The sequence below is a fragment of the Xenopus tropicalis genome, chromosome 3, assembly GCF_000004195.4.
Source record: "Xenopus tropicalis strain Nigerian chromosome 3, UCB_Xtro_10.0, whole genome shotgun sequence".
Lineage (NCBI taxonomy): Eukaryota > Metazoa > Chordata > Amphibia > Anura > Pipidae > Xenopus > Xenopus tropicalis.
The window spans coordinates 27,170,159-27,183,366 of NC_030679.2; the positions used below are offsets into that span (position 1 = coordinate 27,170,159).

The 13,208-nt window shown below is 35.9% G+C and overlaps 1 protein-coding gene across 6 annotated transcripts in view; it reads left to right on the plus strand.

Moving 5' to 3' along the window:
- Positions 1–13,208, plus strand: part of pcdhac2 (protocadherin alpha subfamily C, 2) — a 116,872-nt gene that overhangs the window by 27,042 nt on the left and 76,622 nt on the right. Inside the window, exon 1 of one of the 6 annotated variants that reach the window (XM_031898751.1) lies at positions 3,706–6,161. The exons of 4 other annotated variants lie outside the window; for them this stretch is intronic. In XM_031898751.1, the coding sequence (XP_031754611.1) occupies positions 3,804–6,161 (2,358 nt within the window). In that variant the 5' untranslated portion in view covers positions 3,706–3,803. Of the gene's footprint in view, positions 1–3,705; positions 6,162–10,408; positions 12,883–13,208 lie in introns of those variants that run through there. One more of the 6 variants, XM_031898749.1, reaches the window with a different exon arrangement.

Below are 13,208 nucleotides of genomic sequence, written 5' to 3' on the forward strand. Positions count from 1 at the left end.
TAGTATTTTAACCTCTACTACTGTATATCTAGAAACCAACCGGTTGGGGGTACATTGATATTACATTATTTCATTTTGGATTTGTAACACATACAAAATGTTTCACAAATTCCAATTTTTTTGAAGTTGCCTAGATGATTTAAGGCATACATGTAGTATTCAGAGTTACATATGGATACTACACAGCTTCCAGGTTTTGTGATAGATTATAGCAATGAAAGAAACATCTGTTGGTCAGTGATCTCAAGCAATGATCCATTAGGTATATAAACTGAACTTAGTGATCAAAAACATCCAATATGTAGGAAAAATAAAAGAACTGTATAATTATAGACCTAGTTGGCTGCATACTGTTTTTTTTACTATCATCTAAGTTTGATTTTGATTTAACTGTATGAGCGCTATTCACCCCTCACCACTGCTGAGCATCTTAACACAAAATTTTAGGTAACTATACCTCAATGGACCTTCAGCAGGTCCACTAGTGGCAAAGAGTTGTCTGTTTGAAGCAGGACTTAGATCACAAAGCTTTCTTGTATATTAGCCAACTTGTATTGAAGTGAAGTCATGTTTGTGCAGGAATACTAATGCAAATGTCATTTGACCACATTATGTTGCATCTTATCATTTCTCTTCATTTCCTGCCTTCTTGTCTATAACAAAACATTAGTGAAGTTCCTGATTATCTGCTGCCTGTCTTCAATTATGATTTCTTTGCGCTGTTTTTGCTTGCACCTCTTTTTATTAAAACCTCCCATATTTCTCCTATCCTATAGGTTTTCAGCCGGCGCATTCAGAATTCAGACAACTTTATTTTTTAATGATGGAAATGTATTATTCATTTCATGTCTTATCCAAGCAATCATGTGCATAAATATGACAGTATTATATGTTAGCATATCATACTTTTGTGTTTCTCAATTATAAATAAATTAATTAAATATAGAGTAACTTTTAATTTACTAACATAAAACATCGTTCTGTGATGTTAAGACAACTGAGCAATAATTCCCTATAAATGTTGAACTTAAAGAGTAATTAAGTAATTAAGTAATAAAGGCAAAACATTATTTGCATCAGTACCACAAAACTACTTATTGCTTGTCGATTACAGGGCTCATTTACATCAGTAAGTAAAGTGAGCAAACAGCAAATTTGAGCACAATCGGTATGTGTTTTTCCCATAATGCAGGTTTTTTTGCAATTGTGGCCGCCAATCAAAATTAAGCAATTGCAAGCAATTGTACTGAAAGTGTTTTTAAGTCACTGGTCATCATTTTTCAGTATTTACTGTGTGAGTGATGTATGCACCAAGTTATTTAGACGCAAGTGCATTGGGCTAATTGACACCATGTAAATGGAACCCTGGAGCTACTGCATGGTCCAAAGGTGGAGTTAGCTGCAGGGGTTCCCCGGCAACAGTAGGTGCAGCAAGGAATGGGAGGCAGCACTGAGTCCAACTATATGGAAGTCCAAAGAGCACATTTTGATGTAAATACCTTTACTGTATGGGGTTTAATGTGCAACTGGCTGTGGGGAAAAAATGCGGGAGCACAATAGTGCTTGCAGTGGCAAATAACCTCTTAAATGTATATTGCTGATAAACATGTAAACATCTATAGTTTTTTTATTAATACAAAAAATAAAATATATACAAACCGGATTCCAAAAAAGTTGGGACACTAAACAAATTGTGAATAAAAACTGAACGCAATGATGTGGAGGTGCCAACTTCTAATATTTTATTCAGAATAGAACATAAATCACGGAACAAAAGTTTAAACTGAGAAAATGTACCATTTTAAGGGAAAAATATGTTGATTCAGAATTTCATGGTGTCAACAAATCCCAAAAAAGTTGGGACAAGTAGCAATAAGAGGCTGGAAAAAGTAAATTTGAGCATAACGAAGAGCTGGAAGACCAAATAACACTAATTAGGTCAATTGGCAACATGATTGGGTATAAAAAGAGCTTCTCAGAGTGGCAGTGTCTCTCAGAAGCCAAGATGGGTAGAGGATCACCAATTCCCACAATGTTGCGCAGAAAGATAGTGGAGCAATATCAGAAAGGTGTTACCCAGCGAAAAACTGCAAAGATTTTGCATCTATCATCATCAACTGTGTATAACCTCATCCGAAGATTCAGAGAATCTGGAACAATCTCTGTGCGTAAGGGTCAAGGCCGTAAAACCATACTGGATGCCCGTGATCTCCGGGCCCTTAAACGACACTGCACCACAAACAGGAATGCTACAGTAAAGGAAATCAAAGAATGGGCTCCGGAATACTTCCAGAAACCATTGTCAGTGAACACAATCCACCGTGCCATCCGCCGTTGCCAGCTGGAACTCTACAGTGCAAAGAAGAAGCCATTTCTAAGCAAGATCCACAAGCTCAGGCGTTTTCACTGGGCCAGGGATCATTTAAAATGGAGTGTGGCAAAATGGAAGACTGTTCTGTGGTCAGACGAGTCACGATTCGAAGTTCTTTTTGGAAATCTGGGACGCCATGTCATCCGGACCAAAGAGGACAAGGACAACCCAAGTTGTTATCAACGCTCAGTTCAGAAGCCTGCATCTCTGATGGTATGGGGTTGCATGAGTGCGTGTGGCATGGGCAGCTTGCATGTCTGGAAAGGCAGCATCAATGCAGAAAAATATATTCAGGTTCTAGAACAACATATGCTCCCATCCAGACGTCATCTCTTTCAGGGAAGACCCTGCATTTTTCAACAAGATAATGCCAGACCACATTCTGCATCAATCACAACATCATGGCTGCGTAGGAGAAGGATCCGGGTACTGAAATGGCCAGTCTGCAGTCCAGATCTTTCACCTATAGAGAACATTTGGCGCATCATAAAGAGGAAGGTGCGACAAAGAAGGCCCAAGACGATTGAAAAGTTAGAGGCCTGTATTAGACAAAAATGGGAGAGCATTCCTATTCCTAAACTTGAGAAACTGGTCTCCTCGGTCCCCAGACGTCTGTTGAGTGTTGTAAGAAGAAGGGGAGATGCCACACAGTGGTGAAAATGGCCTTGTCCCAACTTTTTGGGGATTTGTTGACACCATGAAATTCTGAATCAACATATTTTTCCCTTAAAATGGTACATTTTCTCAGTTTAAACTTTTGTTCCGTGATTTATGTTCTAATCTGAATAAAATATTAGAAGCTGGCACCTCCACATCATTGCATTCAGTTTTTATTCACAATTTGTTTAGTGTCCCAACTTTTTTGGAATCCGGGTTGTTTATAAAATACTCATTGTCTGGCTTTTCTGTCCTTTTGTTTTTCTTTTTGTAAAAGACAGTAACTATATACTGCATGTTCTGAACTGCTCAACAAGGTTTGATTTATTATTGATAAAAAATTTAAAAGTTGGATAAAATATTCAGATTTTTGCACATAAAAAGCCACAACATAAAAAAAGTGTAAAAAGTTTGCTACAGAGATTGAAATTAATAAAAATAAAATAACAAAAATTAATCTTTATATTTCCATTAATAATTTGAGTTCAACCCGAAAAGATATTACTATTACATATAAGTACTAATTTCACTACAATACTTGTTCTATGATGAAAATAATTTCGAACGACATGCAACATGTAATTCCAACACAAGATGTCAGTATCTGCCTTCAGAATCTTTTTTAAAACTGTAGAGATACAGGTTTTCTTTTTGCTGGTGAATCAGCCATATTGCTGCTGGATTGTGGATGTTTCCTTTTTAATCTCTCCATAACTGAAGAAAATTTGGAGGTGATTTTATGAAGCTTCACATACCCTCTCACTGACCTCAGGAAATGTTTACCTTTAAACTGGATGTTCTGGTGATAATCCAGGCTGCATATATCTTCCTAATGCAAATGGAGGTCTTCTGTCAGCTTCATTACAGCATCCCTGAGGAATCCAAACACGGAACCTTTGTTGGAAGGATTGCACAGGATCTGGGTCTGGATATCAGTGAGATTAACTCCAGGATGCTAAGGGTTCTCTCTATGGACCAGAAAGAATATTTTCAGGTAAATCTGCAAAATGGCATTTTATTTGTTAAACATGCAATAGACAGAGAAGAGTTGTGTCCAGATTTACCTCTTTGTATTGTATCCATTCAAGTTATTGTTGATAAACCTGTTCAAATACACCGTGTGGATGTGGAGATAGAGGATATAAATGATAATTATCCAGTGTTCCCTTCCAGTCGATATTCTATTTCTGTGCCAGAATCAAGGCTGCCAGGGACACGATTTCCACTAGAGGGAGCAGTTGATGCTGATATTGGAACAAATTCTATTACAAACTATGAACTCAGTGCAAATGATTATTTTACTCTAGAACTTCCAAAATTTATTTACCAGATTAAATCAATACAACTTGTTCTGAAAAAATCACTTGACAGAGAAAAGATAAGTGTGCACAATTTGACTCTGATGGCATTTGATGGTGGGAAACCCAAACTAAGTGGCTCTACACAACTTATTATCAATGTTGAAGATGTGAATGATAATCCGCCTGTATTTAATCAGTCAGTTTACCAATGCAGCATCACTGAAAATGCTCCTAAGGGGACTTTAGTGGCAAAGTTATTTGCAACAGACATGGATGTGGGTAAGAATGGGGAAACATCATATGAATTCAGCAAACTGGTTCCTGAACGTATGCTGTCACTATTTAGTCTAGACAAGTACACAGGGGAAGTTTGGGTAAAAGGTGAACTTGACTATGAAAAGAGCAATACTTATGAAGTCCTCATTGATGCTCTTGATAATGGTGAACACCTCTTAACTGGACACTGCCAACTTTTAGTCACAGTTGTAGACGTGAATGACAATGCTCCTGAGATGACAGTGACTTCTCTTTCTTTGCCTGTTCCTGAAGATGCAACTCATGGAACTATTGTTGCAATCATTAGAGTCCGTGACAGAGACTCTGGGAACAATGGAAAGGTGAACTGCTACAGCTCAACACCCACGCTCTTTAAAATAAACCCTGCATTCAGTGGCGATTTTTCTCTCATTGTTAATTCACCTTTGGATCGAGAAAAAAAATCAGAATATCAAGTTGTGATCACTGCTAAAGATGAAGGTTATCCATCCCTCTCAGTCTCAATGACAATCAATGTTGAGGTCAGTGATGTGAATGACAATGCCCCCCTATTTCAACAATCATCTGACACAATTTTTATCAGGGAAAACAACCCACCAGGTTCTCATATCTACACAGTATCTGCCTCTGATTCAGATACTGGCCAGAATTCCTTCATAACATACTCATTAAGTGAGAGTTTTATAGAGGGAATTTCTATTTCTTCCTATATCTCCATCAACCCAGAAAATGGAAACCTGTTTGCTTTGTTATCTTTCGATCATGAACAAATTCCATATTTTCAATGCCATATTAAAGCCACAGATGCAGGACTTCTTCCTTTGAGCTCCAATCTCACACTAAATATTTTTATTGTAGATATAAATGACAATGCACCTCTGTTTATATCAGACAATTCTAACAGTGTATCAGCAATGCTGGTGACAGCACCCAAATCAGCGCAACCAGGTCACCTGTTAACTAAAGTTAATGCTGTCGATTTGGATTCTGGATACAATGCATGGATGTCTTATACGTTTAAAAATGCAGCAGGAAATTCCCTTTTTGCTATTTCTAAACATACTGGAGAAATAAGACTCACTCGGCCCATAACAGAAGCAGAAGGAGATGAGTTCAGACTGTTTGTGGTGGCTGAGGACCATGGAGAACCTGCAATGACAGCACTAACTCAAATCATTATCTCTGTTAAGGATTCTGGTGAAGACACCAAGATAGTTCATCATCATTCAAGAGGAATCAGTGATGAATTTTCTGAAGCAAATATTTACTTAGTTGTAGCTATATGCTCAATTTCCAGTATTTTTCTCATTACACTTATTTCCTTCACGGTTTTGCGATGGCAAAAATATAGGGATGAGGTCAATCAACTCAGAGAAAATTACAGGATTTGTTCAAACACAGTAGGTAGCTGGGTGTATTCTCAAAGCCAATACAAATTCTATTCAAATTCACTTCAGGCAAAGAATGATTTAATAGTCTTCACTCCAAATGGAGCTCAGTCTTCACAGACAGAAGGAACCATATTTCAGCAAGGTGCTATTGCTAACTCAAGTCAGGTAAGCTAAAACTTTTTTTTATTAACAAGCTTATAACCTGTGCCTATAATTAATTTTCAAAGTTTGCTTTGTCACTTCACTGTATTTCTAAAGCTGGTCCACAAGAATCATGATACTCTGCACAATATGTTTAGATTTACACACCTTGTGTTTCCATCACAGAACATCATAAACAGTATACATTTAAAATCAAAATACTATTAGCTTGTGCAAGCATGGTTTTATGCACAATAGATATTGCTAGACAAATATAATTGTCTTTTATGAGGAGTTGAACAGAAACCTAGATATTGGGGTGGCAGTGGATGTGATCTATTTAGATTGTGTTAAAGCATTTGATACAGTATTGCACAGAAGGTTACTGGTTTATTTAAGGCATATTGGTCTGGAATATAATATCTGTTGACATATAACATGATAGATTACAAAGAGTGGTGGTAAGTTAAACATTTTCTTACTGAACTTGTGCTAGTGGAGTACTGCAGGGGTCTGTTTTGCTAATGACCTTAAGGTTGGTATTATACGTATTATCTCTTTTTATACTAATACTACATTTAACAAAACTATTAGATTTATGCAGGATGTTACCACTTGTAGTCAGATTGTAGTCAGTCTAAACTGATGTTGATGGTTAAAATAACATAAATGGTAATTATACACTTAATGGTACTATGTTGGGTGTATGCATTATTGATAAGGACTGGGAATTTTTGTGGATAACAGACTGTGTAGCTCTAGGTAGTGGCACTCAGTGGCTACTAAAGCAAATAAAGTAGTGTCTTGCATAAAAAAAGGCATTACCTTGTGGAATTAATGTAAAAAGACTACCAAGGATGGGTTTGTTTTCTCTGAGAAAAAAAATTGTGCTTGCGAAGAGGCATGATTAGTCCGTTACATTAAATAAAATTCTAGAAAAATCGCATAATGACAAATCTTTTGTCACATAGAAAGATACTAGAAGCCACCCTTTACCCCTGAGTCTGTATATTTTATTAATAAATAAATTCAAATATATAAATAAATAAGTTTTCAATATTCTATACTAATTATTATTTCCTTATATTATTGTTATTTATAACTAATTAAACCTAATACGGTATTAGGCTTAATTAGTTATAAGTAACAATACAATAACTATATGAAGTTTGACACATTTTTGACTGGTACTGTACTTGTTTCCAGCAGATGCTCAGCAGCTAAATAGTGATAAGAAAATTTTTTTGCCAGGCATGGATTCAGGGCAAATTTCTGCATTTTGCCATTGGCCGTTTTTTTTTTGCGAAATGGTCACAAAAATTTGTTGCTGTAAAAATTTGCTGCACAACAAAGAAAGTTGCACACATAAAAACAAAATGACACAGGTAAAAAAATATTTGTTGCATGCATGATTTTTTTTTTGCCAGGTTCAAAATATTTTTTGACATGCAGTATTTTCTCCTTTGCAAATTTTTTCGCTGTTTTGCGAATTTTACTGTGAAATGGGACAGATTCGCTCATCACTACAGCTAAGTATAGTCATCTATCTGAATCCTCCCTCGCTAATATACCAATATACCACACGTGGGAAGAATGGATTCTTATAATGTTCCACAGCGGAAGAAATGGAAATATGGAATGCCCCCTTTTTAGCGGAAGAAATGGAAATATGGAATGCTCCCTTTTTAACCAAACATTAGCCATTGTTGCTACCTGGTAGAAAATATTGGGCATGATAAATGGCCCCTAATGTTTTCAGAAAGAAATAACACATTTCTATTTTAATGATAACATCCCTTTACACATGTCCTGACTTGACTGTTACAAACAGCCAATTTCTTCCACTCACTGATCTGTCCTTACTTTCCTGATTGTCCTGACTTGTGCTTACAACCTTGGTATGAGGCACATCATGATTATGTTGATATTCTATGATAGCTATAGGGAACACTGACTTTCCATCTCCAAATAAATTTGAAAAAACACTTTGAAAGTTCAAAAAATTTGTACAGCTATTCAACATCAGTGCTTATATACAGCAGGATTGAAAACATGACTGCATATGGGAAAAGAACAACAATATTCTTTGTGCCTGTCAAGGGATAATTAGAATGTGGGCAAAAGAGGTTCCATTTACTACTTTACCAACTGGTAAGGGTAAGAGATCCCAAATAATGTTGGCCTGAGAATTAAAACATACAATAAAATGTAAAAGAAAAAAAATGTGAGAAAGGTAGTGTATCGCTAGCTTTAGCTAAATAAAATGTAGTATTTCTGCACAAGGAAATAAAATCAACTCCTTATGTGCCTATTTATGGAATTTATATTCTACAACATACTAAACGTTTCCCATTGTATGCTTAAAAACACCATGCTTAAAACTGTGTGATAAGTAAATGAGTTTGACACATTTTGTCCTTTTTTAAAAGGGGGAACAATTACCCTTTTTACTAACTAATATTAGCTTTGTTAAACCTTTGTATTTAAAAAAAATGCCTGCTTTAAAGTTTTTCTGCAACTGAAGCTTCTGAAATGCCAGCATCACTGTTTTTTAAAATCTTTAAAGATTTTAGGAGCGGGATATGATGGAAATAATTTTTTCCAAGGCTTCAAATGAAGACCCATGATATGCCTCATACTATTTCAGAGTATATTCTAGGCACCTATCCATTGCCACAAAACAAAAAAATTATTTTGTCTATGATTCTTGCTACCACTCTAACTTTATGTTGCACTTTATGTATGTAAATCAATTTTACCTAAACAATTGCATTCCTTCTCACAGAATAGCATTTAAACGGAAGACGAGAAAAAAATATATATTGCGATTTAGCATTATTTTGTTAATCTCTAAATTCAAATATTTACAAATTCTGAAGAATGTTGTGGAATATTTCATATAAAGTTTAAAAAGCATCCTGTTGCTAATTGTCCGTGATAAACTGTTGTAATTCATAGGATTTGAAAACATACTAAATGTATTAAGGAAGCGTCACCTAGACAAGGCATTGGCCCCATTGTTGTCAAGCTGATTAAAAGCTGATTAAAATTGAATTAAATAGAAAATTTAATGTGAAAAAGGTTTATGTGATAAAGGTTTTAGCAAGAAGATTTCAAACATATATAATGTCTCCTATAAATATAACTGTCATTTATCTCTTCCTTCCCTTATCAGTCTCTTTAGTTACAGTTTTGGGACCTATTACCCAGTATGCTCGGGACCTGAAGTTTTCCGGTGAAGGGGTCTTTCCATAATTTGGATCTCCATACCTTAAGTCTGATAAAAAATCATTTACTGTAAACTTAAATTAAACCCAAAAGGATTGTTTTGCCCCCAATAAGGATTCATTATATCTTTGTTGGGATCAAGTACAAGGTATTCTATTATTATTGCAGATGAAAGGAAATCAACCTAAATGATTCCATTAAAATGATGTCTATGAGAGATGGCCTTCCTGTAATTTGGAGCTTTCTGGATAATGGGTTTCCAGATAACGGATCCCATAACTGTACATTCTTAGGGGCAGATTTACTAATCGATGAATCCGAATCCCGAAAGGGAAAAAATTGTATTGGAAACAGAAATTTTGCAACTTTTTCGTCGCCGTAGAAATTTTTCGTATTTGTCGCGACTTTTTTGTCACCGTCGCAAATTTATTGTAATTGTCGCAGCTTTTTCGCCGCCGCCGCGTTTTTTTCCGTATTGAACGGTAGTAAACGGCAGAAAAACCAATCCGATTTTTTCGCGATGGCGACGAAAAAGTCGCAGACAATATACAAAAAAGTTGTGACGGCGACAAAAAATCGCAAAAATACCAATGATTACGAAAAAACGCATTCTGGCGCCTTCGGACCGTTCGTGGATTAGTAAATCTGCCCCTTAGTCTTGACAATATAAAAATTTGTTGTAGATACTATGATCATTTTTAATAAATATTGAATACGAAATTAAACCGGTTTTACCCTTTTTCAAAAAGTTCAATTGCAGGTAAATTTTTGCAGTGACCTTTTCTTGCAAAATATAAACATAAACATATTGTTGAAGTGAAAACTAAACATTACTGCTTAAAAAATATAAACACAAAGTAACTACATTTAAAAAAAAAAATAATAATTTGCACTTTTTTGAAAGAGTATGACTATGTTATATATATATATATGCAACATTCATTTCCAACACAAGATGTCAGCATCTACTAAGTTTTCTTTTGAAAGGCAATAATATTGGATTTTTTTTCAAGCGAATCAGCCATATTGCTGCTGGATCTGGAATAAAATTGTGGATGTTTCCTCTATTATCTGTTCATGGTTCAAGATATTCTGGAGGCATTTATAAAATTGTCTAAAGCTTCACCTACCATCTAACAGACTAATGGATATGCTTACCTTCAAAACAGATTTTCTGGTAATAATCCAGGCTGTTTATTTCTTCTTAATGCAAATGGCTTGTGACCGGGTCCACTGTCAGCTTCATTACAGCATCCCTGAAGAATCCAAACATGGAACCTTTGTTGGAAGAATTGCTCAGGATCTGGGTCTGGAAATCAGTGAGATTAATACAAGAATGCTAAGGATTGTCTCTTTAGACCAGAAGGAATATTTTCAGGTAAATCTGCAAAATGGCATTTTATTTGTTAAACATCCTATAGACAGAGAAGAGCTGTGCCCAAATTTACCTATTTGTATTGTATCCATTCAAGTTATTGTTGATAAACCTGTTCAAATGCACCGAGTGGATGTGGAGATAGAGGATATAAATGATAACTATCCAGTGTTCCCTGCCAGTGAATACATGATTTCAATAGCAGAATCAAAACTACCTGGCTCTCGCTTTCCACTAGAGGATGCTGTAGATGCTGATATTGGAACAAATTCTGTCACAAACTATGAACTCAGTGCAAATGAATATTTTATTCTAGAACTTCCCAAAGTCATTCATCAGATTAGGTCACTGCAACTTGTTCTGAAAAAATCACTTGATAGAGAAAAAAATGGTTTACACAATTTGACACTCACAGCTTTTGATGGTGCAAAACCAAAACTAAGTGGTGCTACGCAGCTTATTATAAATGTTGAAGATGTGAATGACAACTCCCCAACATTTAATCAATCATTTTACCAATGCAGTGTTGTTGAGAATGCACCTAAAGGGACCTTAGTGGGAAAACTGAATGCAACTGATTTGGATCTGGGTAAGAATGGGGAAATATCATATGAATTCAGTAAACTGGTCCCAGTACAAGTTCTATCAATATTTAGTTTAGATAGGTATACAGGGGAAATCTACGTCAAAGGTGAACTTGACTATGAAAAGAGCAATACATATCAAATTCACATTGATGCTTTTGATAGTGGTGAGCCTCCTTTGACAGGACATTGTCAACTTTTAGTCATGGTTTTAGACCTGAATGACAATGCTCCTGAGATGACGGTGACTTCTCTGTCTTTGCCTGTTCCTGAAGACTCAGTTAAAGGAACCATAGTTGCAATTATTAGAAGCCGTGATAAAGACTCTGGGGACAATGGAAGAGTGAACTGCTATATCTCACCACCCACTCCCTTTAAAATAAACCCTGCATTCAGTGGGGATTTTTCTCTTGCAGTTGATGCACCTTTGGATCGAGAAAACAAATCAGAATATCAAGTTGTGATCACTGCTAAAGATGAAGGCTCTCCATCCCTCTCTATCTCAATGACAATCAATGTTGAGATCAGTGACGTGAATGACAATGCACCCCTGTTTCAACAAACAGCTGACACAATTTTTATCAGGGAAAATAATCCACCGGGTTCTCAGATTTACATCGTTTCTGCCTCTGATTCAGATACTGGCCAGAATTCCTTCATAACATATTCACTCAGTGAGAACTTTATAGAGGGAATTCCAATTTCTTCCTACATCTCCATCAACCCAGAAAATGGAAACCTGTTTGCTTTGTTATCTTTTGACCATGAGCAAGTTGCATATTTCCAATGTCAAATAAAAGCCACAGATGCAGGACTTCCTCCACTGAGCTCCAATATGACAATTAACATTTTTATTGTAGATGTAAATGACAATGCACCAGTATTTACACCAGAATATTCTAACAGTGCATCAACATCAGTAAAAGCCCCCAAGTTAGCACAACCAGGTCACCTGATAACAAAGCTTATTGCTGTTGATTTTGATTCTGGATATAATGCATTGGTGTCTTATAAATTCAAGAATCCAGCAGGAACTGCTCCATTTGTTATTTCCCAGCATACTGGAGAAATACGACTAATGCGTCCCATAACAGAAACAGAGGGCGAGGAGTTCAGACTTTTTGTGGTGGCTGAAGACAATGGAGAACCTGCAATGACAGCACTGACTCAAATTATTATCAGCTTTGCAGATTTTGAAGAAGACACCCGTATAGTAAATCATAATTCAAGAAGAATCACTGATGACTTTTCTGAAGCAAATGTTTATTTGGTTGTAGCCATTTGCTCAGTCTCAAGCATTTTTCTTATTACACTTATTTCCTTCACTGTTTTACGATGGCAAAAATATAGGGATGAGGTCAATCAACTCAGAGAAAATTACAAAGTCTGCTCAAACACAGTAGGTAGCTGGGTTTATTCTCAAAGCCAATATAAGTTCTACTCAAATTCACTTCAGGCAAAGAATGATTTAATAGTCTTCACTCCAAATGGAGCTCATTCTTCACAGACGGAAGGGACTACATCCCAGCAAGGTGTCATTGTTAACACATCATGTCAGGTAAGCTGGTTATCACATTATCGTTTTTTTCAGATAAGGTCACATGAACTTCTTTTAAAAGTGTGTTTGGATGACTTCAAAATTCCAACAGTAGCTCAAATATAAGTGTTTATGCAGTAGTTACAAAGTCAAGCTACATGGCACAATAAATCTCCTTCCTATTTCTGGGCCTTTTTGAATAAATATACAGATGATAGAGTTGTAATTCTATTACATTTTTTTAGAAATACACAATTTGTTAAATACATGGAGACCCATTTATCAACATTCTCATTTTCCGTGGTTTTAGAGGTTTCTGGAACTACCACTAAACTCATTTTCTTTAA